The sequence below is a fragment of the Eulemur rufifrons genome, chromosome 9 (genome assembly GCF_041146395.1).
Source record: "Eulemur rufifrons isolate Redbay chromosome 9, OSU_ERuf_1, whole genome shotgun sequence".
NCBI lineage: Eukaryota > Metazoa > Chordata > Mammalia > Primates > Lemuridae > Eulemur > Eulemur rufifrons.
In genome coordinates, this window is record NC_090991.1 from 12,859,156 (window position 1) to 12,882,818 (window position 23,663).

Here is a 23,663-nt window from a genome sequence, read left to right on the forward strand (position 1 = left end):
AACACCCAGACAGGGGAGAGCCTGGGCTGGTGTCTTGCAGTTTCTCCTGCTCCACTCACCTTCTGCCTTCTGGGGCACCACATGTGTAAGGTAAAATCTCTTAATTTCACTTTTTAGAACAGACAGCAGAGCAGGAAAGGGGTTGAGTGGGTAAGTAGAAGGTGTCTAAGGGGTTTGGGTACAAAAGGACTGGAGCTGGATGTGTGGAATTTAAAGGCTGAGGTTGGCCCTGACCTCCCCGCTGTGGCTGGGGTCTCCCTGGACCACACCCCTCTAGAAATGGCTTCTCAACCAAGAAACAGGGGTGGCCAGTAGCATTTCCCCTCCCCCACCATTGTAAAAGGCTTCTCTGATTTAATAAAACTCTTGATCCCACCACCTCTACCTCCCCTTCCAAAGAAAATTCTTCCCCAGCGCAGTAATGGCACCACAATGTACCCAGTTATTTTAGCCTCAAACCTGACATCCCCCTCTTTTGAACTCCCCCAATATCCAATCCATCACCCACCCCACCAGCTCCAAATCAGCGTGAATAGGACCTGTTCTCATTTTACCTTGGTCCAATCCACCACTGTCTTTAGCTGGTCTTCCGCCTCCACCAGCACACACCTGCAGTCCATCCCACACACAGCAGCCAGAGTCATCTTTTTAAAACCCTCAAATCACTTCCCATCACACACAGAATGAAATCCACACTTCCCATCCTGGCCTGGGGTCCTGCACAACCTTGCTTCTCTGACCCCCCTCCTCAGCCTCATCCCCACCAGCCAGGGGGCTTTGTAGCTGCAATGCCTCGATTTTGTCCCCTCTTAGATCTTTGCGGGGGAGGGAAGAGTCCTTGTCACTCAGCTCTCAGCCTAAATGTCATCTCCTCACAGAGGCCTTCCCTGACCACCCCCTGAAATCAGTTTTGGTAGAACCGATTGAATTTTATTTTTAATTAGCAATGTTCTTAACAGGTGATGTATACACGTGTTTCAAAATTTAAAAGGCTCCCCCTGACCCCTGCATTCCTTCTTTATTGCCTTCAGAGGCACAGTATTTTTAAATATATTTGGCTACTTTTTCATCAGCTGTCTCCTCCCACTGGAAAGGAAGTCCGGGAAAGTTCCCACCGCCTAGCGCAGCACAGTGGCCGGTACACAGTAGGAGCTCAGTAACCGCCCAGTACTCAAAGTTCGGAGCGCAGGGGCCGCTCTGGGACGAGATGGATGGATTTGCTTCACTTGGGTTTGTTTTCCGAGATGGGTCCTTAGGGATGCCCCCGGCAGTGTGCCAAGGGACAGAAGCCACAGCCGCCCGAGCAGAGACAATGTGCGCCGAAGGTTAGAACGGCTCGAGGAGTTTTTTCCGCCCGGAGTGAGGGCGGAAGGGCCGGGCATTCTCTGGCCCTCTCCCGGCTCCGCCCCCTAGCCCTCCAACGCTGTGCGCATGCGCCGCGGCGTCCCGTACCCACGTGTTTCGAGCAGCATGGCGGAGATGGACAGTCAGGACGTATCTGAGCCCACGTCTCCCGGAGAGGCGACGCAGAGCGGCGCCCCGCCAGCCGACCGCCATGGCCTGCTGCAGCACAGCCGCGAGTTCTTGGACTTCTTCTGGGACATTGCGAAGCCGCAGCAGGAGACGCGGCTGGAGGCCACGGAGAAGCTGCTGGAGTATCTGCGCACAAGGCCGCAGGTATGGGGCAGGGAGCTGCGTAGACCCGGGTGAGGAAGTGGCGGCGGGCCCCAAGATTTGGGACTGGGGGCACCTGATTGCGAACCTGGATGCCAAGGTGGGCGAGGGCGGGCCGATTCTCTTCACTGTTTTTAACACGAGGGTGCGCTTGGTTCCGCAGGGGTCCGAGATGAAATACGCCCTGAAGCGCCTAATCACTGGGCTCGGGGTCGGGCGAGAAACAGCCCGGCCCTGCTACAGTCTGGCCTTGGCGCAGGTGAGGTGGTGTTCCTGGCACGGGCCCAGCCGTGCGGGTCAAAATGGTGTGGTGTGGGAGGGCGGCGTCTCAGGTGCGGGGCAGGGGCAGTCTGAGGGATAAGTCAGCGGGTGGCACTGAGCTGTAGGAGACCTCTTCACATGGAAGTAAAGAAAGTTTGTGAGCAAGGCCTGCCTACAAAGAAATCCAGGCAGGTGGAAGGGAAGTTGAGCGAGTTTTCTTTTTGGTACTTAAGTTGACCAGCTTCCTAGGAACACTTGCTGGGAGTATGGAGCTTTGGGGTGGGCTTACTTACACCTGTGGTAAGGGCATTCAGCTGTTCACGGGCTACCCTCTGAGGAACCTGGACAGCTGGAAAAGCAATTAAGACCCAGTCCTTGAGGCTCAGCCTGATTGGGGCTCAGGGCAGGGTGTCTGGAAATCTTAGTGGTGCAATCTAGGTGTTATAGAAGTTACTTTCTGAAGCCCTGTTGGGGATGGGACAGGGAGGCAAAGTTCAGTCTCCATCTGAACAGCAGTAGTTGCAACCTGAGCTGAGTTGCAACCTCAGCGCTGCTAAGAGAGATGTGAGCAGCTTCAGAGGCATCTTTGGGCCGGGAGTAAGGACCTGAGGCTTCCTGGGACAAGTTGAAGAGAAACAGGAGGTTGAGTTCTGTTGGGATACAGCTGGGTCACTCCTCTGAGTCTGTCTCTCCCTCCTACCACAACTCCTGGCAGCTGTTACAGTCTTTCGAAGACATCCCCCTGTGCAGCATCCTGCAGCAGATACAAGAAAAATATGACCTGCATCAAGTGAAGAAGGTGAGAGTGGCCCCAGGCAGGTCAGCAGCCCCTGGGGGTGCGAGGGTTGAGCGGATGGGGGGAGTACTTGGTCCCTTCTCATCTGTGCCTGGAATCCTTTTCTAGGCAATGATGAGACCTGCTCTCTTTGGAAACCTGTTCGGGGTGCTAGCCCTCTTTCAGTCAGGCCGGCTGGTGAAGGTGAGAGCTTTACGGGTACAGAGGGCATGTGGACATGCTTGGGAGTGGTGGGCGACAGTGGCCATGCCCTGATTGTACCCTCTGCCCCTCTGTGGGAACCAGGACCAGGAGGCACTGATGAAGTCGGTGAAGCTGCTGCAAGTCCTGGCCCTGCACTACAACCACTTACAGGAGCAGCCGCAGAAGGCCTTGGTGGACATCCTCTCTGAGGTACCGGCTCACCAGCTATGGGGCCTCGGGCAGCACTTCTGTTACAGAGACATTGAGAAAACCTGAGTTAATATATGAGAGTGCTAGTCACTTCGGTGAAAAGGTGAAAAGAAACAAATGTAGTTTAGTAACATTTTACTTAACCTAGTAGCATACCTAAAATAGTATTTCAACATGCAGTCAGTGTAAAAAATTGTGGAGATGTTTTGCTCTTGTTTTGTCATACTAAGTCTCTGAAATCCAGTGTGTAATTTACACGTAAAGCACATCTCCATTCAGATCAGACTCATTTCACGTACTCAGTGGCCCAGTGTGGCTGGTGGCTAGTGGCTAGTGTATTGGGCAGTGCAGCTCTAGAACTGGGCCCAGCCCATGTTATCTTGGTCAGGGCTGGCCCCTCAGCCTCCACTGCCCGGCTTGGGAAACTGACACGAAACTGAGGTAGGCTAGTACCTAAGACCCAGCTGTCCACTTAGGGCTCTTTGTAGAAGAAATGGGCTAGTCCTCTGAGGAACCAGAGAGGAATAATTAAAAGGATAGCCCCTGGCCAATTGACAAGTGGGATGCTTGTTAAAAACCCAGCTGCCTGGGAAGTTGATTTTTTTAACAAATGCCCTCTGATGATTCTGGTGCCTGGCCAGGTGGATTATGGTTATTCCCCCTCAGCCTGGCACAGTGCCAGGAGCCTGATGGATAGAGGAGGGCCCACAGGGCTCACCCCACAGAGGGAGAGACTGAGGGATGCTAGGAGGGAGCCACTATCCCTTAACCTGTCTCCCTGTCCCTAGGTCCCAGAGACCATGTTGCAGGAAATCCTGCCCAAGGTCCTCAAGGGCGACTTGAACATGACACTCGGCTCCCCTGAGCGCCTGGAGCTCTTCCTCTTGGCCCAGCAGAAGGTGCCCGCAAAGCTCGAGAACATGATGGGATCAGTCAACCTATTCTCAGATGAGAATGTGCCCAGGTGTGAGGGAGGTGGGTGGATCAGCTCTCGCTGGGGCCACCAGACTGCCTCTGGCCAGGCCCAGGTTTGCCGCATGGTCTGGAAGTGTCCCTTCCCCTCTGTTAGGCGAGTGTTCCCTGAGTGCCCTCCGCCCTCTACCCTCCTCCACAGGCTGGTGAACGTGCTGAGGATGGCTGCCACCTCTGTGAAGAAGGAGCGCAAGCTGCCCCCTGTGGCTTTGGACCTGCTCCGCCTGGCACTTAAGGAGGACAAGTTCCCACGGTTCTGGATGGAGGTTGTGGAACAAGGGCTGCTGAAGAAACAGTCCTGGCCAGTCAGGTACATGGGGCGCTCGTCCTCTCTCCACCCTCCACCCTGTCTGTTACGTGGGGGCAGGCCACCAGATCTGAGACCAGGAGGACTGAGGGCTCTGACAAAGCTCTGTCCTATACCCCTTAGCTACCTGTGTTTCCGCCTGCTGGGCGTGGCCCTGCCCCTACTGTCCAAGGAGCAGCTGCAGATGGTGATGCGGGGAGACTTGATCCGCCATTATGGGGAGCACATGGTCACTGCCAAGGTGTGTGCCACCCCACACTGCTCAGAAAGGCTCTTCCTGCCAAGAAGGGGGGTGGGACACCTCAGAAGGCCTGTGCCCTGGGCGTCCCTTCCCCCTGGGTAAGGTGGGCTGCCTGAATTCCCTCCCCTCGGTAGAGTTTTGGCAAGGTCAGGCGCTCTGCCCTCTGGCCCTTCACAGGGGCATAGATGGCAGCGTCCTGTCCAGACCTCCCTCCACCCCGGCCGGTCTCAAAATAATGACAACACGACAGTAGTCAGTCGTCTCTGCCACTGTTTGAGCACTGTCATGCCTGGTGCCCAGAACAGCTGCTGGGTTTGCTGTTCTCACCAGCTCATTTCGTGTTTGGAACTAGTGTCAGAGAGCTGTTCTCATTTTCTGGACAAGGGTACAGGGTCAGAAAGAACAGAGCTGTGGTTAAGAGCTTCAGCTGGGCTTGAGCATGGTGGCTCACACCTGTAATCCCAGCACTCTGGGAGGCCAAGGCAGGAGAATTGCTTGAGCTCAGGAGTTCGAGACCAGCCTGACCAAGAGTGAGACCCTATCTCTACTAAAAATAGAAAAAATTAGCCAGGCACAGTAGTACGTGCCTATAGTCCCAGTTACCTGGGAGGCTGAGGCAGGAGGATCACTTGAGCCGAGGAGTTTGAGGTTGCTGTGAGCTAGGCTGACACCACTGCGCTCTAGCCCGGGCATCAGAGTGACGCCCTGTCTCAAAAAGGAAAAAAAAAGTTGGGTTGTAAGGCCAGACTAACTGGGTCCAAATCCCATTTGTACCATTGGGAGCCCTGAGATCCTGAGAATTTGCTTTTTTGTGCCTCACTTTCTTCATTTATAAAATGACAGTAATGGTCCAGTGCAAAGGATCATTACAAAGATTAAACAAGCAGCCACACAGAAACGTGTAGTGCAGTGCCTGGCACATGGTAAGCACATGAGAAGTGGTGTGTTTTGAGCCCCAAGATGACACAGCTAGAAACTGGCAGAGTGGGATTTGAACCCAAGTCGGTCTGGGCTCTTGACCACCACTCTGCCCTGTGTTGAGCCAGGAAAGCAGCCTGTCCCCATCCATCGAGGCCAGAGGAGGGGCGTTCTGGGACTGGAGGTATGAAAGCCAGAGCAGTGAGACACAGGGAGGCCTTGACACCAGACAGGAGTGTTGGGGTGACAGGGAGCTGTTGGGAGTTCAGGCCCAGCCTGCCTGTGTGCAAGGAGCGGGTCTGGGCCTCGGTTCAGCCTGCAGTGGCGAGGCTGATGGTGCAGCGGACCCCCCAGGGCTGGTGAGCCCAGCACCATGCCTAACTCTTGCAGCCCCCGAACCAGTTCAGATTTGGCCCGGAGATGGACAAGTACGTGGGCACCTTCCTGGAGGGCTGCCGGGATGACCCTGAGCGGCAGCTGGCTGTGCTCGTGGCCTTCTCATCCGTCACCAACCAAGGCCTCCCTGTCGTGCCTACCGTCTGGCGGGTCGTGCAGTTCCTGAGTCCCCCCGCCCTGCAGAGCTATGTGGCCTGGCTGCAGGACATGTTTCTCCAGCCCAACCTGGACTCCTTGGTTGACTTCAGCACCGCCAACCAGAAGAAAGCCCAGGATGCATCGCTCCATGGGTGAGTGGCCCAGGGAGAGGGCCCGGGATTCGGGAGTCGGTTTCCTGGGCCTGGGGAACCCGGTGACCTGGACCCTCCCTGCCACAGTGTCATGGCTTCAGACCACAGGGAGGGAGGGAGGGGAAGATCCTTAACTGTCAGAGAAGGCCTCAGTTTCCTCGTGTGGTCCCACGCTGGTGATAAGGGCAGGGGGATCTTGGTTTCCTGTCTCCAAGATCAGGACAGGTGTGGTTTTTGAGCCCCAAGATGACACAGTGAGGAACTGGCAGAGTGGGATTTGAACCCAGGTCTGTCTGGGCTCCTAACCACCACTCTGCCTTGCATTTTAAAAAAACACAAAATGCCATATTCTTGCTATCTTTAAATGTGGCTTCTGCGACCTTGGCTCCTGCCCCCCCAGGCCTGAGCGAGCTGTGTTCCGACTGCGGAAGTGGCTCATCCACCGACTGGTCAGCATCGTGGACAACGTGCACCTGGAAAAGGAGGATGCTTTGGTCGAGCAGGTGGCCAGGTGTGAGATGTGCTAGAGCCCTGGCTCCCCTGGGTGTTGTGGCTAAGGAATTGGGCGCCTTGCCTAGTCCTAGTCTGGGTCCCCATGGAGCCGGGAGCCTTTGGGCTGCATCAGTGGGAAGTGGGCGCAAGGGAACCCGAGAATTCCTCAGCGGCCCAGGGGGGTCTGGGCTGCAGGGACCTGAATGGTTCGGGCTCACTCGCACGTCCCACAGGCAGCCTGTGCGCACTGGTGCTGTCGGGGAAGCCGTGTGCCCATCACCTGCCTCATCTGTGCCAGACAGAGCCAGGTGCTCATTTCACCCGCACTGCAGTCGCAAGAGGGGGCTTCACTAGCCCCATGTCTGCAGAAGCAGTGACGTGACTTGGCCTTGAGCACACAGCCTCTCATCTGTCTTGGCTCCAAGGAAGGGGCTCTGCTTCTCTCCCCAGCCTTGCCTGTTGGGCCCTGAGGGCTGTGCCCAGAGCAAAACGGCTCCCCCTCCTCCTGGCGTCGCACCCTTGGCACCATCCGAGAAGGAGAGCCTGTAAAAATGAGCAGCACTGAGGTGACACTGGTTGCTCTCCCACCTCCCCAGGTTTTGTTTGTTCCACTCGTTCTTTGTAACAAAGAAGCCCACGTCCCAGATCCCAGAGACTAAGCAGCAGTTCTCCGTCCCTTTGGAGAGCCAGTCCCGAGAGGTGGTCAGCAATGCGTTCTTCAGGTGAGCCCTGCACAGCTTGGGGGTGGGACGTCTGCAGGCGGGAAGGTGGCCTTGAGGACGCTTGCTCCCTCCTGTTCCCCTAAGCTGGGAACTACGGCAGAGGCCCACTGAGTTCCAGAAGGTCCAGGGAAGTGTAGAAGGAGGTGGTCGTGGTCACTTGTCCAGTCCTGTGACCCCCACCCCTGCCCAGTCTGCTGCAGACCCTCAGCACGCACTTCAAGCAGACGCCGGAGCAGACGCAGGGTGGGCAGTCCTGGGCCTACCGCCTGGTGCAGTGGGCAAACAAGCTGTTGAGCCACCGCAGCGTGACTACCGCGCTGCCCTTCACGACGCAGCAGCGCCAGGCCTGGGACCGGTGAGCAGGTGGCATTTCCGCAGGGTGGGCGGGACACTCTGCAGTCTGACTGGCACTGGGGCCCTGAGAACACGCCCATCTCGCCGCCCCAGGATGCTGCAGACTCTGAGGGACCTGGAGGCCCACTCCGCAGAGGCCAGAGCTGCCGCCTTCCAGCACCTGCTGCTCCTCGTGGGCATCCACCTCTTCAAGGTACGGTGGCCTGGCAGGGAGGGCTGTGGCTTCCGGGGCACCACGGGCCTCCTGCCGCGAGGCCTGAGGGCTGCGTGGGTGGCTCGGGAGGGCTCCGGGGAGTGGAAGGTGGAAGGTTTCCTAAGCCAACGGGTGCAGTTACAGCCCAAGGAAAAATGACTCCATCCACTTGCTGGGCACCAGCCGGCATCTGAGCTTTCTGTGCAGGATTTCATGTAACCCCACAATTGGAGGTAGGCACTTCTCTGTGTTTGACAAGTGGAGAAACTGAGACTCAGAGAGGCAGAGTGACATGGGCCGTGTCACACAGCTGCTGACCGGGATTCGAAGGATCCCACAGGACCTCCCAAGACGTGCTCAGCCACGGAAAGGTGAAGGCTGTGAGGGAGAAGGTGCTGCGTCCAGGAGGGCTGTGCTCCTCTTGCAGGGAGGCGACCCATCACCGTGGCGGTGCCGCCTCCGTGGCTTGGTGGCCAATGAGGAACGGGGTCCCAGTTCTTACATTTAGCCCCACCCACCCAGAAGCGGTGGTGATGGTTGCGGTTAGTGTTTTTCCCTCTGGACCTACAGCACAGGCCTCTGCCCCGTCACATCATGTTTCGGTCTGTGTCACGTTCTGTCACTCGAACACCTGGTAATGGGCACTCTAGAACCGTCCTGTCTCCCTTTCTGTGCTCCCCCACGAGAAGCCATGACCGCATCTGAGGCTCCACGCCAGCAACACATTTGACCTCTGTGGTTTCTTCTTGGCTTTTTGAACCCCAATTTCTTTGAAAGTTCTCTGACATCGTGTGAGGCTCTTTCTTACCGGGGCTGCTTCAGGTCTTAGTAGGCTGAGTCGGCGGGTCTCTCGTTTGCTCCCTTCTGGCCACTTGGCTGTGGTTTTTGCTTCCCAGCCTTGGGTGCTCCGAGCCCAGCCCGTGACAAGCCATGTGGGTGAAGGGTGGCCATGGTGCCCGTTGGGTCCTTGGCATCAGGGCTTTGATAGCAGCAGAGCCCCGGTGGTTCTAGGACACGTGTCCCGACCCTGGGATCTCTGAGCGTGACTCGGACCGAGGAGGCTGCAGTTCAGAGTGTGTCAAACCCTTGGATAAAAGGTGCAGCCCAGAGAAGGGCAGGGACCTGCCTGGTCACATGGCCTGGGAGCTGGAGGACAGTGGCCAGGGCTTTGGGCTCCTGTCCTGGCCTTGCTGCCACCCTGGCCTCAACCTCGAAGCTGCCTGCTGTGCTATTCAGGGAAGTCTGCTGTTGGGTGCGGAGGTCCCATGGGACGTTTTCATAGGACGCTGCTGCCTCACTGGCTGGAGTCTGGGCTCAACCCCAGCAAGATGGGTTTAAACTTAGATCAGTTAATTAAAACCAGTGGCTTTGGCCTATCTCTGATGTCAAGTAAGGTGTAGGGGGAAGAATCTGGAATTACAAACCAGGAGGCTGGGACCTGCTGACTTCTCTGTGACCCTGACTGTCATTGTCAGGCTCTGTCTCTCTGGGTGTCAGTTGGGCTCTGTGTTCCTGGTAGGCTTTCAGATCCTGTGACTGCATGTTAGTTGTGAAAAGGTTGTTAGCTCATGGGCTGTCCCCGGGGTCTGGCTGGGGCCTTCCATTCGGGATTGTGAGGGTGACTGGCCAGGGCAGGGTGTGGCCGAGTGTGCAGGGCATCTGATGCCAGCTGCTCCTGCTTGGCCGGACTTCATTCTGTCCTGCCCTGCCCACAGTCCCCTGCAGAGAGCTGTGACCTGCTCGGCGACATCCAGACTTGCATCGGGAAGAGCCTGGGGGAGAAGACCCGCCGGAGCCGCAGCAAGGCCATCAGTGGGTCATTGCTCCTGGGGCGGGGCGGGCAGGGTGTGTCCTTGGACACAAGAGGGGCTGGAGTGGGGTGACCGGGTCAGTGGTGCCCTGCCCAGGCTTAGCCCTCTCTGCTGTCTCAGAAGACTCCCAGGGGCCGCCATGGGTGGAAGTGCTGGTGGAGATCCTGCTGTCCCTGCTGGCCCAGCCCAGCCACCTGATGCGCCACGTGGCCCGGAGTGTGTTTGGCCACATCTGCTCCCACCTGACCCCACATGCCCTGCAGCTAATCCTGGATGTGAGTTGGGAGCTTCAGGCTGGGGCCCACTGAGTACCACGCTGCCCCAGGGGTGCCTGTCCTCCGGGCCACCTCTCTGCGATCCTGCAGAGTTGGGGGACAGTTCTGTCACGGAGGTACTGGAGGGGGCAGCCGCCTTTCCCTGGGCTCCATTTTCCTCCCTGAAATGGGGCCCTTTGGCCAAGACTGGTCAGAGGTGGTGGTCGGGAGGGCCCTGTGATCAGAGGAGGGCCGGGGGCCAGGGCAGCAGAAGGGGCAGTGGCTGGACATTCGTCCCAGGTGCTGAACCCTGAGACAAGCCAGGAGGAGGATGAAAACGTGGTGGTGACCGACGATTCTGACGAGAAGCAGCTGGAGAACGCAGAGGTACTTGCCAGCAAGGGCCAGGGCAGGGGGCAGCGTGGGCAGATGTGTGGTGGCCACGGGGCGGTGTAACGCATCTGCCCCCACAGGACGAGAGCGATGACAATGAGGACAACAAAAACGCGGAGAGCGAGGATGAGAGTGAAGAGGAGGAGGAGAGTGAGGAGGAAGATCGCGACGGGGACGTGGACCAGGGCTTCCGGGAGCAGCTGATGGCCGTGCTGCAGGCCGGGAAGGCGCTGGTGAGCAGGCGCCAGGGGGTGGCTCGTGTGCCTGCCCGAGGCCAGGCTGACAGCCGAGCTCTGTCCCTAGGGTGGCACAGACAGTGAGGACGAGGAGGAGCTGGGGGACGAGGCCATGATGGCCCTGGACCAGAGCCTCGCCAGCCTCTTCGCAGAGCAGAAGCTGCGCATCCAGGCCCGGCGCGAAGAGAAGAACAAGCTGCAAAAGGAGAAGATGCTGCGGCGCGACTTCCAGATCCGGGTGAGCCGAGCAGCCCGCCCCCTCCCCCTCCCCGCTCCCCTGCACGCCCCGTGGGCTGACCCTCCCTCCCGGCCGCAGGTGCTGGACCTGATCGAGGTGCTGGTGACCAAGCAGCCCGAGAACCCCCTGGTCCTGGAGCTGCTCCAGCCGCTGCTGCGCATCATCCGGCGCAGCATGCGCACCAGCAGCTCGCAGCAGGAGCAGGAGCTGCTGCACAAGACGGCCCGCATCTTCACGTGAGCGGGCAGCGGGGCGGGGCGTCCGCGGGCCCAGGAGGGCGGGGCCTTTGGGGCTGCCCGTCTAGATGGGCAGGGAGGGCAGAGTCAGGATTCGAACCCAGGCCCCTGTGACTCAGGAGGCTCACTGCTCAGCCCTGGGGCATCCACCTGTCCTCCCCACACATGCCCTAGAGCTGGGGTCCTCGGGGCCCCAGACCCATCCCTGCCCTCAGGGTAGATGGGAAGCCCGACCAGTCACCAGGCAGTGACAGTCCTTAGTGGGGCTGTGGTGGGGGTGGATGGGAGACGGTGGGAACACAAGGTGGTGGGGACACCCAACCCAGTCCTGGGAGCTGTGGGACGGTTGGGGGGGGGGTGCATAGGCAGGGCAGGGTGGAAGGAAGAATGTTCGGATGGGAGATACAGTGTGCAGGGGCTGACCCCGCAGGGCTGGTGCCACAGGTGCTTCTAGCAGGAGCGTTGGTGTGGGGAAGCGTCTGGGTCTCCTTTGCCTACTAAGGAACGGGCGGCAGCGTGGAGAAGGGTTTGGGAGGGGCTAGTGGCAGGGAGACGATTACAGGTGTGGGAGACACAGACCTGCCTTCCAGAGCTCAGAGATGTTGGTGGAGGCAAAGGCCCAGGGACCTGGGACCCCAAAGTGCACAATGCGGGGTAGGGAACACAACTGCCCCTGTACCCCCAACATCCCGTGCCAGCCCCAGGCCACACTTTCTCAGTTCACTTGCTACCTACTTGGATAGTGTCTAGTTTGATGAGTGTCCTGCCTCTTACCCTAGTCTGTCCCCAGCCCTGCAGGGCCACATAGAGTTCTGAACACAAAAACCCTGGTCTCACTTTTAAAAAGGCCTGTACCGTCCCATGAGAGACAGTGCAGCTGGGAGATGTGGCCAGTGGGGGTGTGGGGCCTGCGGTGCAGCCTCTGCCCCGGGAGTGGTTCTCCTCCAAGTGCACCGTCTGCCCAGCCCTCTGCCCACACATGCTCAGAGCAATCCGCAGTGGCCCTGGGCCTTCCTCTGCGACCTTGGTCAAGTCCCTTTTCTTTTCTAGGTCTGTGTCCCCACCTGTAGAATGGGACTCGGGTTGGCTCTGCCTGGCAGGGAGCGGGGTGGAGAGAAAGTTCTGACCAGCTGTGCCCCCACTACCCCACAGGCACCACCTGTGCCGCGCCCGGCGCTACTGCCACAACCTGGGTGACCTCGTGGAGACTCTGCACACCCAGGTGGAGCAGCTGGTGCAGCAGGCCAGCCGCCAGGCCGACTCCTCCGTGGCCCTCTACCACTTCAACGCCTCTCTCTACCTGCTCCGGGTCTTGAAGGGCAACAGCGGTGAGGGGTGTGCTCCTGAGATGCAGAAGAATCCAAGGGCCAGCACTGACACCAGCCCCAAGCCCAGGGGCCCACAGGTGAGCAGGGCCTGGCCCAAGAGGGCTGCAGGAAGAGCCACAGGCATTTCACAGCAGGGAGGGGAGGCCATGACTTCCTGCAACCCAGCCCTCAGCCTTCTGAAGGCAGCCCTGGGACCCCTCTCCTGGCCTCACCCAGCTCTCTCTCCTGGTCTAGACTGCCAGCTGCCTGGACTTGAACCTTGTGACCCCGGTCTACTCATCAGCTCTGAGCTCCTTCCTGACCAAGCGCAACAGCCCACTCACGGTTCCCATGTTTCTCAGCCTCTTCTCCCGGCACCCGGTGAGTGTCAGGGCCCGCCCTGTCCCCTCAGGGCCCCCACCCAGCCCAGTCCTCACCTCACTGCTCCTATCATTCCCGCCCAGGTGCTCTGTAAGGGCCTGCTGCCCATCCTGGTCCAGCACATAGCAGGCCCTGCGCGACCTCGCCATCAGGTAAGCGGCTTCCCAGATCCTAGCCCAGGGCCTGTCCGAATTACCCGCTTAACCTACTTTTTACTGGGTATTTGTGAGTCCCCAGAGCGCTGCCTTGGTGAATGAGGGCATGGCTGTCCCTGCCCGCTGGCCTTGGCTGCGGCACATGCTCTCTGAAGGGGGTGGTGGCCCCAAGGGGCTGGGGGGCAGGGCCGCCTGTGCTCCTGGAGCCGCCTCTGCCTATCTGGCCTGGGCCCCCCGGCTCCTGAGAGCTTGTGCTCTGGCCTGTGCAGGGGACGCCCTGGCAGTGTCTGCTCAGGGGCTGTCAGGGACAGACAGGCCGCAGGAATGTGGCACTAAGCTAGTTACAAGCAGGAGCTGTCCCAACCTGAGGCCCCACCTCCATCCAGCTGGGAGCCCTGCCTGCCTCCAGGCCTCCGTGTCCCCCACCTGCCCAAAAAGGCGCAGGAGCAGATGACCGCAGAGCCCAGGGCAGCAAGCGCTTCCCGCACAGCCTGGGGCGGGAGTGACCTTACCAGGTGCCCGGCGAGCTCCTGTGGGCGCCCGAGGCCCGGCTCCTGGCAACCACGTTCTCCCAACCCAGGCCCAGGCCTGCCTGCTGCTCCAGAAGACCCTGTCCATGCGGGAGCTGCGGGCGTGCTTTGAGGACCCCGAGTGGAAGCAGCTGATTGGCCAGGTCCTGGCGAAGGTCACTGAGGTAACAAGCCCAGCGGGGATGGTTCTCTGGGAACCAAGGAGCAAGGACCACTCGGAACCCGAGCCTCCGGTGTGGGATTTAGGGTTGTCCCGGGGTTTCCTCCCGCGGGGAGTGGAAAGGCTCTGAGTGGCTCTGGAGCGCCTCAGCCGGCCCCTCCTCCCTAGAACCTGCGGGCGCTGGGGCAAGCGCAGACCAAGGCGGAGCACCAGAAGGAGCTGTCCTCCCTGGAGCTGCTCAACACCCTCTTCAGGAGCGTCCATCACGAGGTAGGGCAGGAGCCCGCGGGCCGGGGCTCGGGACGGAACGGGCATCGTGCCGGGCTCCGGGGAGGGGGCCGTGTGGGAGAGGTCCTGGGTGCCGTGGTCGGGGGTCTGGGCTGTCTTTATCGGGAGAGTAGAGGAGCCATGGAAGGAGTGACTTGGGAAGGGCAGCCACACTGTCCCTGCGGCGTGGCAGTGAGAGGGGGTGTTGTGGTCAGGTCCAGTGAGAAAGCTCAGAGGGGGCTGGAGGAGATTCCGGGTGGGCAGTTGGCGGGGGCAGCTTTCCAGGAGGGGGCAGGGCCTGAGCCAGGGAGGCAGCTGCCGGTGGGCGTGTGGTTCCCCCAGTCTAGCCTGGAGGGAAGGGCTTGGGAGTCTCAGCACAGATGCTGGCCAGAGTCCAGGTGGAGGGCAAGCTTGCCAAGAGCATGCTGGCCAGCGCAGGCAGACCTGGGACAGGGCCTTGCACAACAGGGTGGGAGTGAGGGAGCCAGGAGAGTGGGGTCTGCGAGCTAGTGGGTTTCAAAAAGTTCAGCACAGGCAGGGGGCAAGGTGGGAGGAGGGGTTTGGCAACCTGGAGGGGACTGAAGGACGCCCTCAGAGGTGGGCAGGGTAGGGCCCCCCCAGGAGGGAAGGACACCCAGGGGCTCTTGTCTCCCCCCGGGTGTGAGAGCAGTGATTTACAGGCAGGAGTGGCTGAGGCCTGGGAGGGCAGGGGTCACTGGCGAGGTAGCAGCCAGGCCAGGGTGGGAGGACCAGGGCCACGAGCTCGGGAGAGGCTCCGCCTCCTGTCACCGCAGCAGCTGCCGCCTTCCCGCCCCTGCAGAAGCTGACCTTGGACCTGACGGGGCTCCTGGGCGTGCTGCAGGGCCAACAGCAGAGCCTACAGCAGAGCCTGCGGCAGGGGGAGCACTCCACCGGGTCCAGCCGCCTCTACGACCTTTACTGGCAGGCCATGAAAGTCCTGGGAGTCCAGTACGTTCGGGGAGGAGGGACCTGCACCTTGGGAGGGGGCTGGAAAAGCTTCACGCTGCCACACATGCACACTGTAAAGTGCGCACACAGATGTGGGAGCTTTGGGCAGCGTGGCCGGGAAGTGGAGGTGGCTCCCGCCCTCGCTGGGCACTTCCCTACCTTGCTCACTTTCCCTCAGGCGCCCCAAGGTGGAGAAGAAGGACACCAAGGAAGTCCCCGCTGCTGTCCAGGGCCCCGTGAGCATGAAGCGGAAGAAAAAGGGGTTCTTGCCAGAGACCAAGAAGCGTAAGAAACGCAAGTCAGAGGATGTCACGCAAGAGGAGGGTGCCAAGCCTGCGGCCACTGCTGGGGAGCAGCCCCCCAGCACAGGCAAGAAGAGGAAGAGGAAGAAGTCAAAGGCCAAAGTCCCAGCCCAGTCCCAGGTGAACGGGACGCCTGCTGTCAAGCGTCCAGCCCCGGACACCTCCACCCTGAGCCCCAGCACCCCTGCCAAGACGCCAAAGCAACAGAAGAAACGCCAGAAGCCGTCCCAGGTGAATGGAGCCACTCCCGTGTCCCCCACGGAGCCTGCAGTCAAGAAGAAGCATCAGAAGGCTCTTCTCAAAAAGGAGGTCTCAGGCAAGTCCCCGCAGTCTGCCCTGCCACGGAAGAAGGCCAGGCTGTCTCTGGCCAGCAGGAGCCCCAGCCTGCTGCAGAGCGGGGCCAGGAAGAGGAAAGTGCAGATGAAGAAGGTGAAAAGGTCCTGAACGCAGCCCCCACCCCCAGCCCCCGCCTTCCCAGCCGTAGAGACTATTTTTGCACCATGATTTTAATTAATAAACAAACCGTAGTCGGAGGCACTCGCTCTGGCACTGGGTGGTGGGTCTGTTGCCAGCCCGCCAGAGCATCGCGGGCAAGCACAGCCTGAGCCGATTTCCCTGGGGTCCCAGGGGGCCCGGGGCACAGACAGGGCCCTGCTTCTGCCGCCTGGCTGGCCCGATTCTCAGCCCCCAGAACACACGCCCTGCACGGAGCTGGGACCTTGGTCCCCGGGGCAGTGCGGCCCAGGCTCTGGGGTCCAGGTGGGTTGGTGTGGTTGGGCACACTGGCCAGGTCACAGGTGTGACCACTCCTCCTGTCTCCACCCCCAGGCTGTTTGCAACCAGGGCATGATTTAAATAGGTTTATTTTTTCATTTACAAGAGGAATATATTTGGCTTCTCTCTTAAGACTCTGAGATTCACAATCAGCAGCTCTAAAAAATAAAGGAGCAGTTTGGCTTCCGGAAGGAAGAGGAGGCAACACTTGGACCTGGTTCTTGTACAACAAGAAAACATTGCTGGGGCCCCGTCTGAGGCTGGGGTGGGGGTGGAGGCCAGGCTGGTCTTTAGGGGGTACCACCCCCACCCCACCCCCTTGTCAGGCCTCCAGGGTGCCCCAGAGCTCCGTGGAGGGTATTCCACTAGCTTACACGCCACTGAAGCCGCAGCCAGCCAGTCACTGAGGGGCGGGAAGAACGCTAGCCCAGCTGGCTCCTAGGGTCTCCTACTGGCCACGAGGGCCCCAGACCAGAACCACCTTGATTGCAGCAAATGTGCAGGAGCGGTGTGGAGCTCGGGGGTAAGTTCCCCCGAGGGGTTTGGGGCTGGTGTGGAGCTGGCAGCTGCACCCTGGTGTGTATACAGACAGGAGTCAGGTGATCCAAAGCTGGGGGGAAGGCCTGGCCCCAGGGCTCAGTGTATTGGGAGCAGCGGCAGCCAGTGTTGGGGGCAGGGTGGGCCTCCCCGGGTGGGCCTCAGCCTCCACCAGGCTCATCCCTGGAGCAGGAAGCTTCATGGATAGCTGTTTCCTCCAGCAGCCAGAGTCCTGGCTCCTGCCCCATGGATTCTGGGAATGGTCCCCTGGGCCCTGCCCCTGGAAAAGTCTCAGCCCAGCCTGGGGGAGGGAGGGGGTTCCTGGCTGGAAGAGGGTGGCCAGGGAGGGGGTAGACAGCAGAAGCACTCTAGGGGCCTGCAGAGATGGGCTGGTGGGTAACTCCCAAAGATCTTGAGCCTAGGGGCATAGGTGGTGTACGGCTGTTGCCAGGGCCTTCACCCCTGGTGATGCCAGCTCCTTGTCTGGGGATGGTCCCCAGCTAGGAGACCTCCAGGCTAAGAGCCAGCCCAAAGCAGGGAGACAAGTGTCCTCCAGAGTGGCCAGCTGGGCCAGAAGGAGCCCGGCGACTTGGGTGCCCAGTTCCATTTGCCAGATTGAGTCCAGCACCCCAAGGTCAGCGGGCCAGCTGAGAGGCAGCGGACTCTGCACACCAGACCCTCAGTGAGCCTCAGAACCTGAACTGGCGCTCTGAGGCCTGGGCCATCTCTTCTCCATACAGGCCAGGGTCTGTTGGGTCTTCAAAGCTGTAGATGGTGCCCTGCCCAGCAGGCTGTGTGGGAAAGTCCAGCCCCTTGGCCCTGTGGTCCAGGGAGGGCAGGGACTTGCCCAAGATCATATAAGCTGGTGACAAGCCAGACTGTCTTCTCCCTTGGCCCCAGGGGCCCTGCAGCCCAAACCCAGGGCTGGAAATCTGCCCAACTTCGTGGCCCCAGTGCACACAGCCTTCCAGGTTAACTGAAGACACAGCCTCTTCTTGGAACCAGGGCCACTCAGTGGTCCCAGGCCAGAGAGGGTGGGTGCCCAGCCGTGGATGGCACAGAAAGCTTTGGGACAGCTCGGCGCGTCCAGGGTGCCGTAGGGCACCTCCCAGACAAGGTAGAAGTGCGAGTTCTTCATTGTCCCAGCGGCACCTGCGGAGAGGGGTGTCAGGTCAGGAGCGGAGCTTTGGGGGGCCCATTCCCAAGCTTCCCTCCTTCATTTCCCTTGCCGTATGGAGAAGCAAGCCTGTGGGCTTGGGGCTGTGACCCCAGGTATCGCACTGCCGGGACGCTGCAGCTCCCACAGGCCGGCCCGAGGAAGGTCAGAGTAGGAGTCGGCCCTGGTACGGCTGGGATTTGGGAGGACAGGATCCAAACAGCGGGGAGTTCCTGGCCAGCACGCCCCGACCCCTGCCGTGGCCCTGACCCGTGCCGTGCCCGGCCCTTCTGAGGAAGGAAGGGGAGCTGATTTACTGGAAGAGGGAGCCTGCCCTCCCACTCATGGCTCTGTCAGTGAATTCCTCCAGCAACAGCTTAAGAGAATGAGCCCAAACCCAGAGTCGGTGGGATGTGCTTAGGCAGGAGGTGACTGGGGGAGGAGTGATCCCTGTCCCCTAACCCTGGCTTGTCCCCTGCCACAAGGAGTGCCACCCTCAGCCCCCCCGCAGGGTCTCCCTGGCCTGCACTCACCGCCTCAGACTTTCACGGATGCGGGAGGCATCACCAGCTGGTTCACCCTGGGGGAGAGACGGGCGGGGGTCAGGGTGGCGCGTCAGCGGGGGCCGGGCCCGGGCACTGCTCTGGCGCATCGCATCGCGGGGGGCATCGCGGGGGCCGGCTGACCGGAGGTGCTGGGCAGGGACCTCGTCAGCCCCAGGGGGAGGTGGGAGAGCCCAGGGGTGGGGAGAGGAGAGAGAGAGGAGTAAAGAAGAAAGGAAAAAGAAGTCAGAAAATGAGAGGAAAAGGACAAGGAGGGGGTCCCAGCTCTGAAACCCATTTAACTCCAGAGAAAAACCCACATCTAGAACCACCAGGAATAGGCCAGGCCCCTGTGGGCTCCCGCAGCCAGGCCAACGCTGTGCGCCAGGGCCCGGGACGGCCTGGGGGCGAGTGTGCAGCTGGGACCTCGGCCTGGACCCCAGCAGCCGGGTTACCCACCCCCACGCACAGTAGTCACCGTCCCCTCGACCCACCCCGGGGCAGGGATCGCTGTGGGGGCTGTCACAGTCCCTGCTTCCCCGTGAGGCAGCAGGCCCACCCTCACCCCCACTCACTGCTGCTCAGCCTTGGCGCGGTCACTGAGGAAGAAGAGAGCAGTGGCGAGGAAGAACATGCCCCCCAGGACCACGACGAAGGGGCAGAGCATGAGGGCGTAGCCCAGGCTCAGGAACTCCCAGAGCGGGGAGTCCTTGGTGCTCTGGCGGATCAGGTCCGAGATCTGCGAGGATCAAGGATCGGGGAGGCAGACGTCAGGGCAGGGCTGCCGCCTGCAGCACCCCCCGCCCCCCAGGCCAGCCGCACGGGGCTACTCACATAGCCAATGAGGTAGGGGCTTCCGGCGTCCCCCAGCAGGTGGGAGGTGAAGCTCTGCAAGGCCACCGCGGTGGCCCGTCGGGTGGGGATGACCACGTACTGTGGGAGAGGCCGGCAGGTCAGTGGCTGGGGAGCCAGGCCCACCCACCCCCGGGGGCCACGGCACTTCCGAAGCCCCCACGCCCTCGGGCTCAATCCTGACCCAGAGTCTTGGCACCTCTCTCCCCGGGCCCTTCCCTCCTGCCCACCCCGTCAGCGTGGCTGCCCCTCAGCTCCACCTGCCCCTCCCCGAGCCACCCACGCGTGGCTTCAGTACTGTCTCAGGACAGGGAGCTTCCAAACCTCCAGCCCCAGCCCAGACCACTCTGACCTGCCCCAGACCAAACTCGTCATCGGCCCCCAAACCTGCCGTCCCCCTAGGCCCTCACCTCAGAGACAAATCTTCCCCTCCCTCCCCACCCACATCCAGTCAAGGAGAGAACAATCTGGGGGTCACCCTGGTACCAGGCAGTAGAGGCCTTTAGTCCAGAGCTCTCTGACCCGTGGGGTACCTGAGCCATCAGGAATGGCAGGGCAGCCTTAGGGTGTGCACTTGGCCCTTGGTGGGCAGGCGAGTGCTGTGGCCACGGGCACCGAGGCCCAGAGGGGCGCTCCTGAAGGACCACACGTGAAGTCGGGCAGCTCTGGAACTAGCACCCTGGCTTCTCCGCCCTCACCTTGCCCTCACCTCCCGACAAGTGAAAGACCCTTTGTCCCCTCCATGAGGACCCAACGAGGCCTAGGTGTGCCTGGGACAGGGTGCAATGAAGCAGGACCCTGCCTGGAAGAGCCTCCACTTGGACCCGGGGACACCCCCGCCACCAAACGCCAGCAACCACTGGGCCCAGACTCCCCATCAGACCAAGCAGGCCCTGACCCACCGGGGTTGCAGCTCCAAAGCTGGGTGGGCCAAAGTCAGACAGGGGGCTGGGGCAGGGCAGGCGGCAGCCAGCTCACAGGTGCCCCTGGGCAGCCCCCTGCGCCCACGCTCCCGCTGCCTCTGCTACCGAGAGCACCAGCCTCTGTGGGCAGCAGGTACAAGCAGCCAGCGCCCACTGGGCACCCCATGGCGGGGGAGGCAGGGAGGTGGGGGCGGAAACAGACCTGGATCTAGTGAAACGGAGTGGCCCCATTTCCAGCAATAGTCACTTGGCAGTGACACTTAATAAACTGGGACATGATTTCCCTGGGACCCAGACCCTGTCAGCAGGTGCTGGGGGCTACCCCAAGGGGCGGAGGCCAGGGAGGGCTCCTGCCCCGCACCAGGGCGCTTGATTCACAGGGACTTGCTGCTCCCTTCACTCTGAGCCTGCGCAGTGACCCTGCCCCACCCCCGCTGGCCCCATGCTGAGCACAGAGCTGAGTCAGAGCTCCCACCACCTCCACCCAGCCCAGGGACTGGTTGGGGACAGAGAGAGCCCAGGGGCAAGTGGGCGTGCAGGGAAGCTCAGGCAGGGTGAGGGTGGCTTTCTCAAGTAAGGGAGCTAGCAGGGGCCCCGGTGCCAGGGAGACTCATCTCCTGGGCTATCCCATGCTGTGGCACCAAAGCTCAAGCACCCTGAGGGTCCACCCACGAGGACTCCCTCCCCCTGCCCTTCCCTGGCACCTCCCAGACACTCTCCACACCACCGGTCCCCTGCACGCTCTCCTCCCAGTCCCCTCCCGATGCTGACCTAGAGGATTCCCCAGAACGGGACCAAGTGTCACACTCGCTCCTGCCACCCCCAGACTGCCTCAAGCTCCTGGGCCCACAGCCCCTCCTGGCTGCTCCCAGGGTGCTCCCGTCCCCACCCAGGGACACAAGCCCCTGCCAGCTGCTCAGACAGCCCTTTGTCCCTGGCCGGCTGGTCTGCAGCCCATTGTTGGCCCTGTGAAGACGGCCTCTGTCCACCCGGCCTCAGCCACAGGCACTCGGGCGGGCACGCCTGGGACCCAGGCTGAGCTGGGAGGGGCAGAGCCCATGGACGCTCACGCGCTGGGGGAGGAGCGCTGGCAGGCAGCGCCACCTCGGTGCCAGCCTGGCACTACCAGCCTCCCAGCCACTAACCTGAGCCTCAGGACACTGCCTTCCTACCCAGTCGCCACATCTCACCCCGTCTGCCTGCTCCCTCCTCTGTGTTCTGGCCCCGCTCTGATGCAGACCCCCAGATCTCTGATCCCCTCCTTGCCTCTGGGTTCGCCCTCCCAGCAGGGCTTCCTCGCCACCCTCCCCTCACCAAGCCCTGCCAGCTCTCCTGCCCCTTCGCTGCCCTCCCCAGCCCCGCTGAGAAGTCAAGAGGCCTGGGCCAGCGCGAGATGACCTTGGCCTGCCTGGCTTACCATGAGGATGTCCGCAGTGATGGCCCAGTTAGAAAACAGCAGCGTCTCCCCAACAAAGATACAGATCTGCCCAGGAGAGAGCGGAGCAAGCGTCAGGGGACCCCTCCACCCACCAGCAGCCCACACTGGCTGCTGGCAGGGAGCCCCCAAAGCCTCCCTCCCCGGCCCCCATCTTCTGACAGTCAGGCTCACAACGAATGAGTGGGTTATGCAGAGACTTCAAGCCATGTCCACAGCCCTGAGACACCCAGGTGTGGACAGAGCAGGAGCAGGCAGCCAAAGGATGGAGCCTCCCCGTGGGGAGGGAGGGTCCAGCAAGTCAGACCAGACTTCTGTTCCAGAACCTCCCGCGGCCCAACCCCAGCTCCTCCCGGCACCCCTGCCTCCCCACTGCACTCACATAGGCTCCCACGATGCTGGTCTTGGCGGCCACAAAGATCAGGCAGATGAAGATGGCAGAACCCAGCATGCCCACAGCACACACCAGGGGGTCAGCCCGCTGGGTCCGCAGGCGGCACCAGCGTGTGGCTCCTGCACCCGTGACCACACCCAGAAAGCCGGTAAAGCAGGTGATGGCCCCAAAGATGAGACTGTGGGGACAGAAGACAGCAGGGCACACGTTGAGAGGAGGCCAAGGCCGAGGCAGAGGAGCTCTCCCGTCCGGGGTCCCTCACCGCCCTGTGTCCACCCCGCCTGGCCTACCTGTCCTTGGCCCCACAGGGTGGGCTGTTGCATGTCTCCACCGTCTTCTGCACGACCTGAGCACGGTGCAGGTAGAGCGGGATCCACATGCCCAGGGCCCCGGTGGCGAAGGATACGGCGGACGTGGCCAGGGAGGAGAAGACGTAGCTGCGGCTGGGGACAAGGCCAGGACACCCTTCAGCTCCCGCAGGCAGCCCCACGAGTCAGGGCCTGGGAGGCTCCCTCTTCTCCCCCAGCCTGCCAGCCCACACCTCCCCCTGGGGACAGACGGCCTCCAATGCCTCCCCTTACGGGCCGTGGGGGTGAGGGTTCAGGCTGCAGGAATAATAAACTCTAGTGGCCAAAACGTCACTCCTAGTACCGTGGGCAGTGGAGACGGCAGGGAGTCCGGCTGAGGGTGCTGGTGGGCTGCCCTGCAAGGGGGTCTTCTCATGTTGGCACCCCTCCCTCTCCCCACCAGACCTCTCCCGGTGGTACTCACTTTCGGATCAGGGCCTTCATGTCACGGAGCCACGAGGTCCGTGCCTTGAGCTGCCCCCCGAGCTGGTCAGCATGGCCTCTTTTAGTGGCCGGGACCAGGACGAGGATGAGTGTTCCTGTGATCATGCCCAGGACAGGGGACACCTGGTGGCGAAGGGAGCATGAAGTTAGGGGACCAGGGCCCAGTTGGCGTTGTCTCTGCTGCGCTGGGAGGGGTGCAGGCAAGCTGTGCCTTCTCCGGCCCGGCTGCCTCCACTGCCCTGGTATCTGCCCAGCCCTCCTGACTGCGGGGTGAGCAAAGCCACCGGGGATGAGGTCAGCCAAGGGCTCGGGGGCGCAAAATGGAACGTCCAGACCAGGGGCAGGACAGGATGGAGAGGGTGAAAGGAAGACTGACAGGCCGAAGCAAGAAGGAGGCGACGGATGAATGAATCAATGGATGGACAGACAGGTGGAATGATGACTTTGAAGGAAGAGAGTTCGCTCCTGGGGACAGGGAGCCAGATACCAACCCTGCTCATCCCCCCGGGGCTAGCGAAGCTCCCCAGGTGGGCCCCTCACCGTGTCGGGCACTGGGAAGGGACTGGCTGGGCATGAAGCTTCCAGCTAATAGAAGCCGGAGGCTGTCGTTCAGGAGGGGCCCACACGGGCCACATCAGCATCTCCAGCAGCCGGTGAGAACACAGAAATCTGTCCCCACCCGCACCAGCCCAGGAGCCATGGGCTGGGGAGTTCCTCTCCAAGCCACCCTCGCTCGCCGCCCCCCCCCCCCACCAAGAAATTCCACGGAGGCTGATTCCTTCCTGCTTTTGAGGAAAAAACACTTTGTCTTAAGCTTCCGCTCCTCCGAGGGACTGGGGATCTCTGTTTCCTCCGATTGCACTGTCCTGCGGCCTTGGTCACTTGCCCCGAACGCTCCGGCGAGACAGGAAGTGGCCCCAGACCCTGGGGGCCCCACACAGAGGTCTGGTCCCAGCCCTACACTAGCACAGCGCCAGGGCTCGAGCAGGAAGCACCACTTGGACCTGGAAT

General features: G+C 61.3%; 2 protein-coding genes across 5 annotated transcripts in view; one reads left to right on the top strand and one right to left on the bottom strand.

Annotated features, from left to right (window-relative positions):
• Window positions 1-1,465: 1,465 nt before the first annotated feature.
• On the top strand, window positions 1,466-16,287 carry MYBBP1A (MYB binding protein 1a). 4 transcript variants are annotated; one of them, XM_069482103.1, is made up of 27 exons: window positions 1,466-1,677; window positions 1,838-1,933; window positions 2,651-2,734; window positions 2,840-2,914; window positions 3,017-3,124; window positions 3,913-4,088; window positions 4,239-4,406; window positions 4,527-4,644; window positions 5,953-6,248; window positions 6,649-6,759; window positions 7,337-7,462; window positions 7,653-7,817; window positions 7,910-8,009; window positions 9,725-9,821; window positions 9,944-10,095; window positions 10,375-10,461; window positions 10,548-10,700; window positions 10,771-10,941; window positions 11,020-11,177; window positions 12,330-12,582; window positions 12,740-12,865; window positions 12,949-13,017; window positions 13,607-13,714; window positions 13,879-13,980; window positions 14,798-14,946; window positions 15,125-15,662; window positions 16,156-16,287. In XM_069482103.1, the coding sequence occupies exons 1-27, from the start codon at window positions 1,471-1,473 to the stop codon at window positions 16,189-16,191; spliced, it is 4,029 nt and encodes a 1,342-aa protein (XP_069338204.1). In that variant the 5' UTR covers window positions 1,466-1,470; the 3' UTR covers window positions 16,192-16,287. The 4 variants fall into 4 exon arrangements, with proteins under 4 accessions (XP_069338204.1, XP_069338203.1, XP_069338202.1 ...); XM_069482102.1 differs by lacking the exon at window positions 16,156-16,287 and having other exon boundaries at window positions 15,125-15,896; XM_069482101.1 differs by lacking the exon at window positions 16,156-16,287 and having other exon boundaries at window positions 13,601-13,714; window positions 15,125-15,894.
• SPNS2 (SPNS lysolipid transporter 2, sphingosine-1-phosphate) overlaps window positions 16,096-23,663 on the bottom strand; it is a 35,933-nt gene continuing 28,365 nt past the window's right edge. Inside the window, exons 6-13 of the mRNA XM_069482111.1 lie at window positions 22,633-22,775; window positions 22,152-22,304; window positions 21,850-22,039; window positions 21,450-21,515; window positions 19,092-19,190; window positions 18,833-18,996; window positions 18,249-18,295; window positions 16,096-17,711 (exon numbers count right to left, since the gene is read on the bottom strand). Coding sequence (XP_069338212.1) covers window positions 18,253-18,295; window positions 18,833-18,996; window positions 19,092-19,190; window positions 21,450-21,515; window positions 21,850-22,039; window positions 22,152-22,304; window positions 22,633-22,775 — 858 coding nt within the window. The 3' untranslated portion in view covers window positions 16,096-17,711; window positions 18,249-18,252. The remainder of the gene's footprint in view (window positions 17,712-18,248; window positions 18,296-18,832; window positions 18,997-19,091; window positions 19,191-21,449; window positions 21,516-21,849; window positions 22,040-22,151; window positions 22,305-22,632; window positions 22,776-23,663) is intronic.

Coding starts and splice junctions, on each gene's coding strand:
- MYBBP1A (XM_069482100.1), top strand. CDS start 1,471: ATGGCGGAGATGGACAGTCAGGACGTATCTGAGCCCACGTCTCCCGGA. Junction 10,096..10,374: donor CCCTGCAGCTAATCCTGGAT/GTGAGTTGGGAG, acceptor CATTCGTCCCAG/GTGCTGAACCCTGAGACAAG. Junction 13,981..14,797: donor TCAGGAGCGTCCATCACGAG/GTAGGGCAGGAG, acceptor CCGCCCCTGCAG/AAGCTGACCTTGGACCTGAC.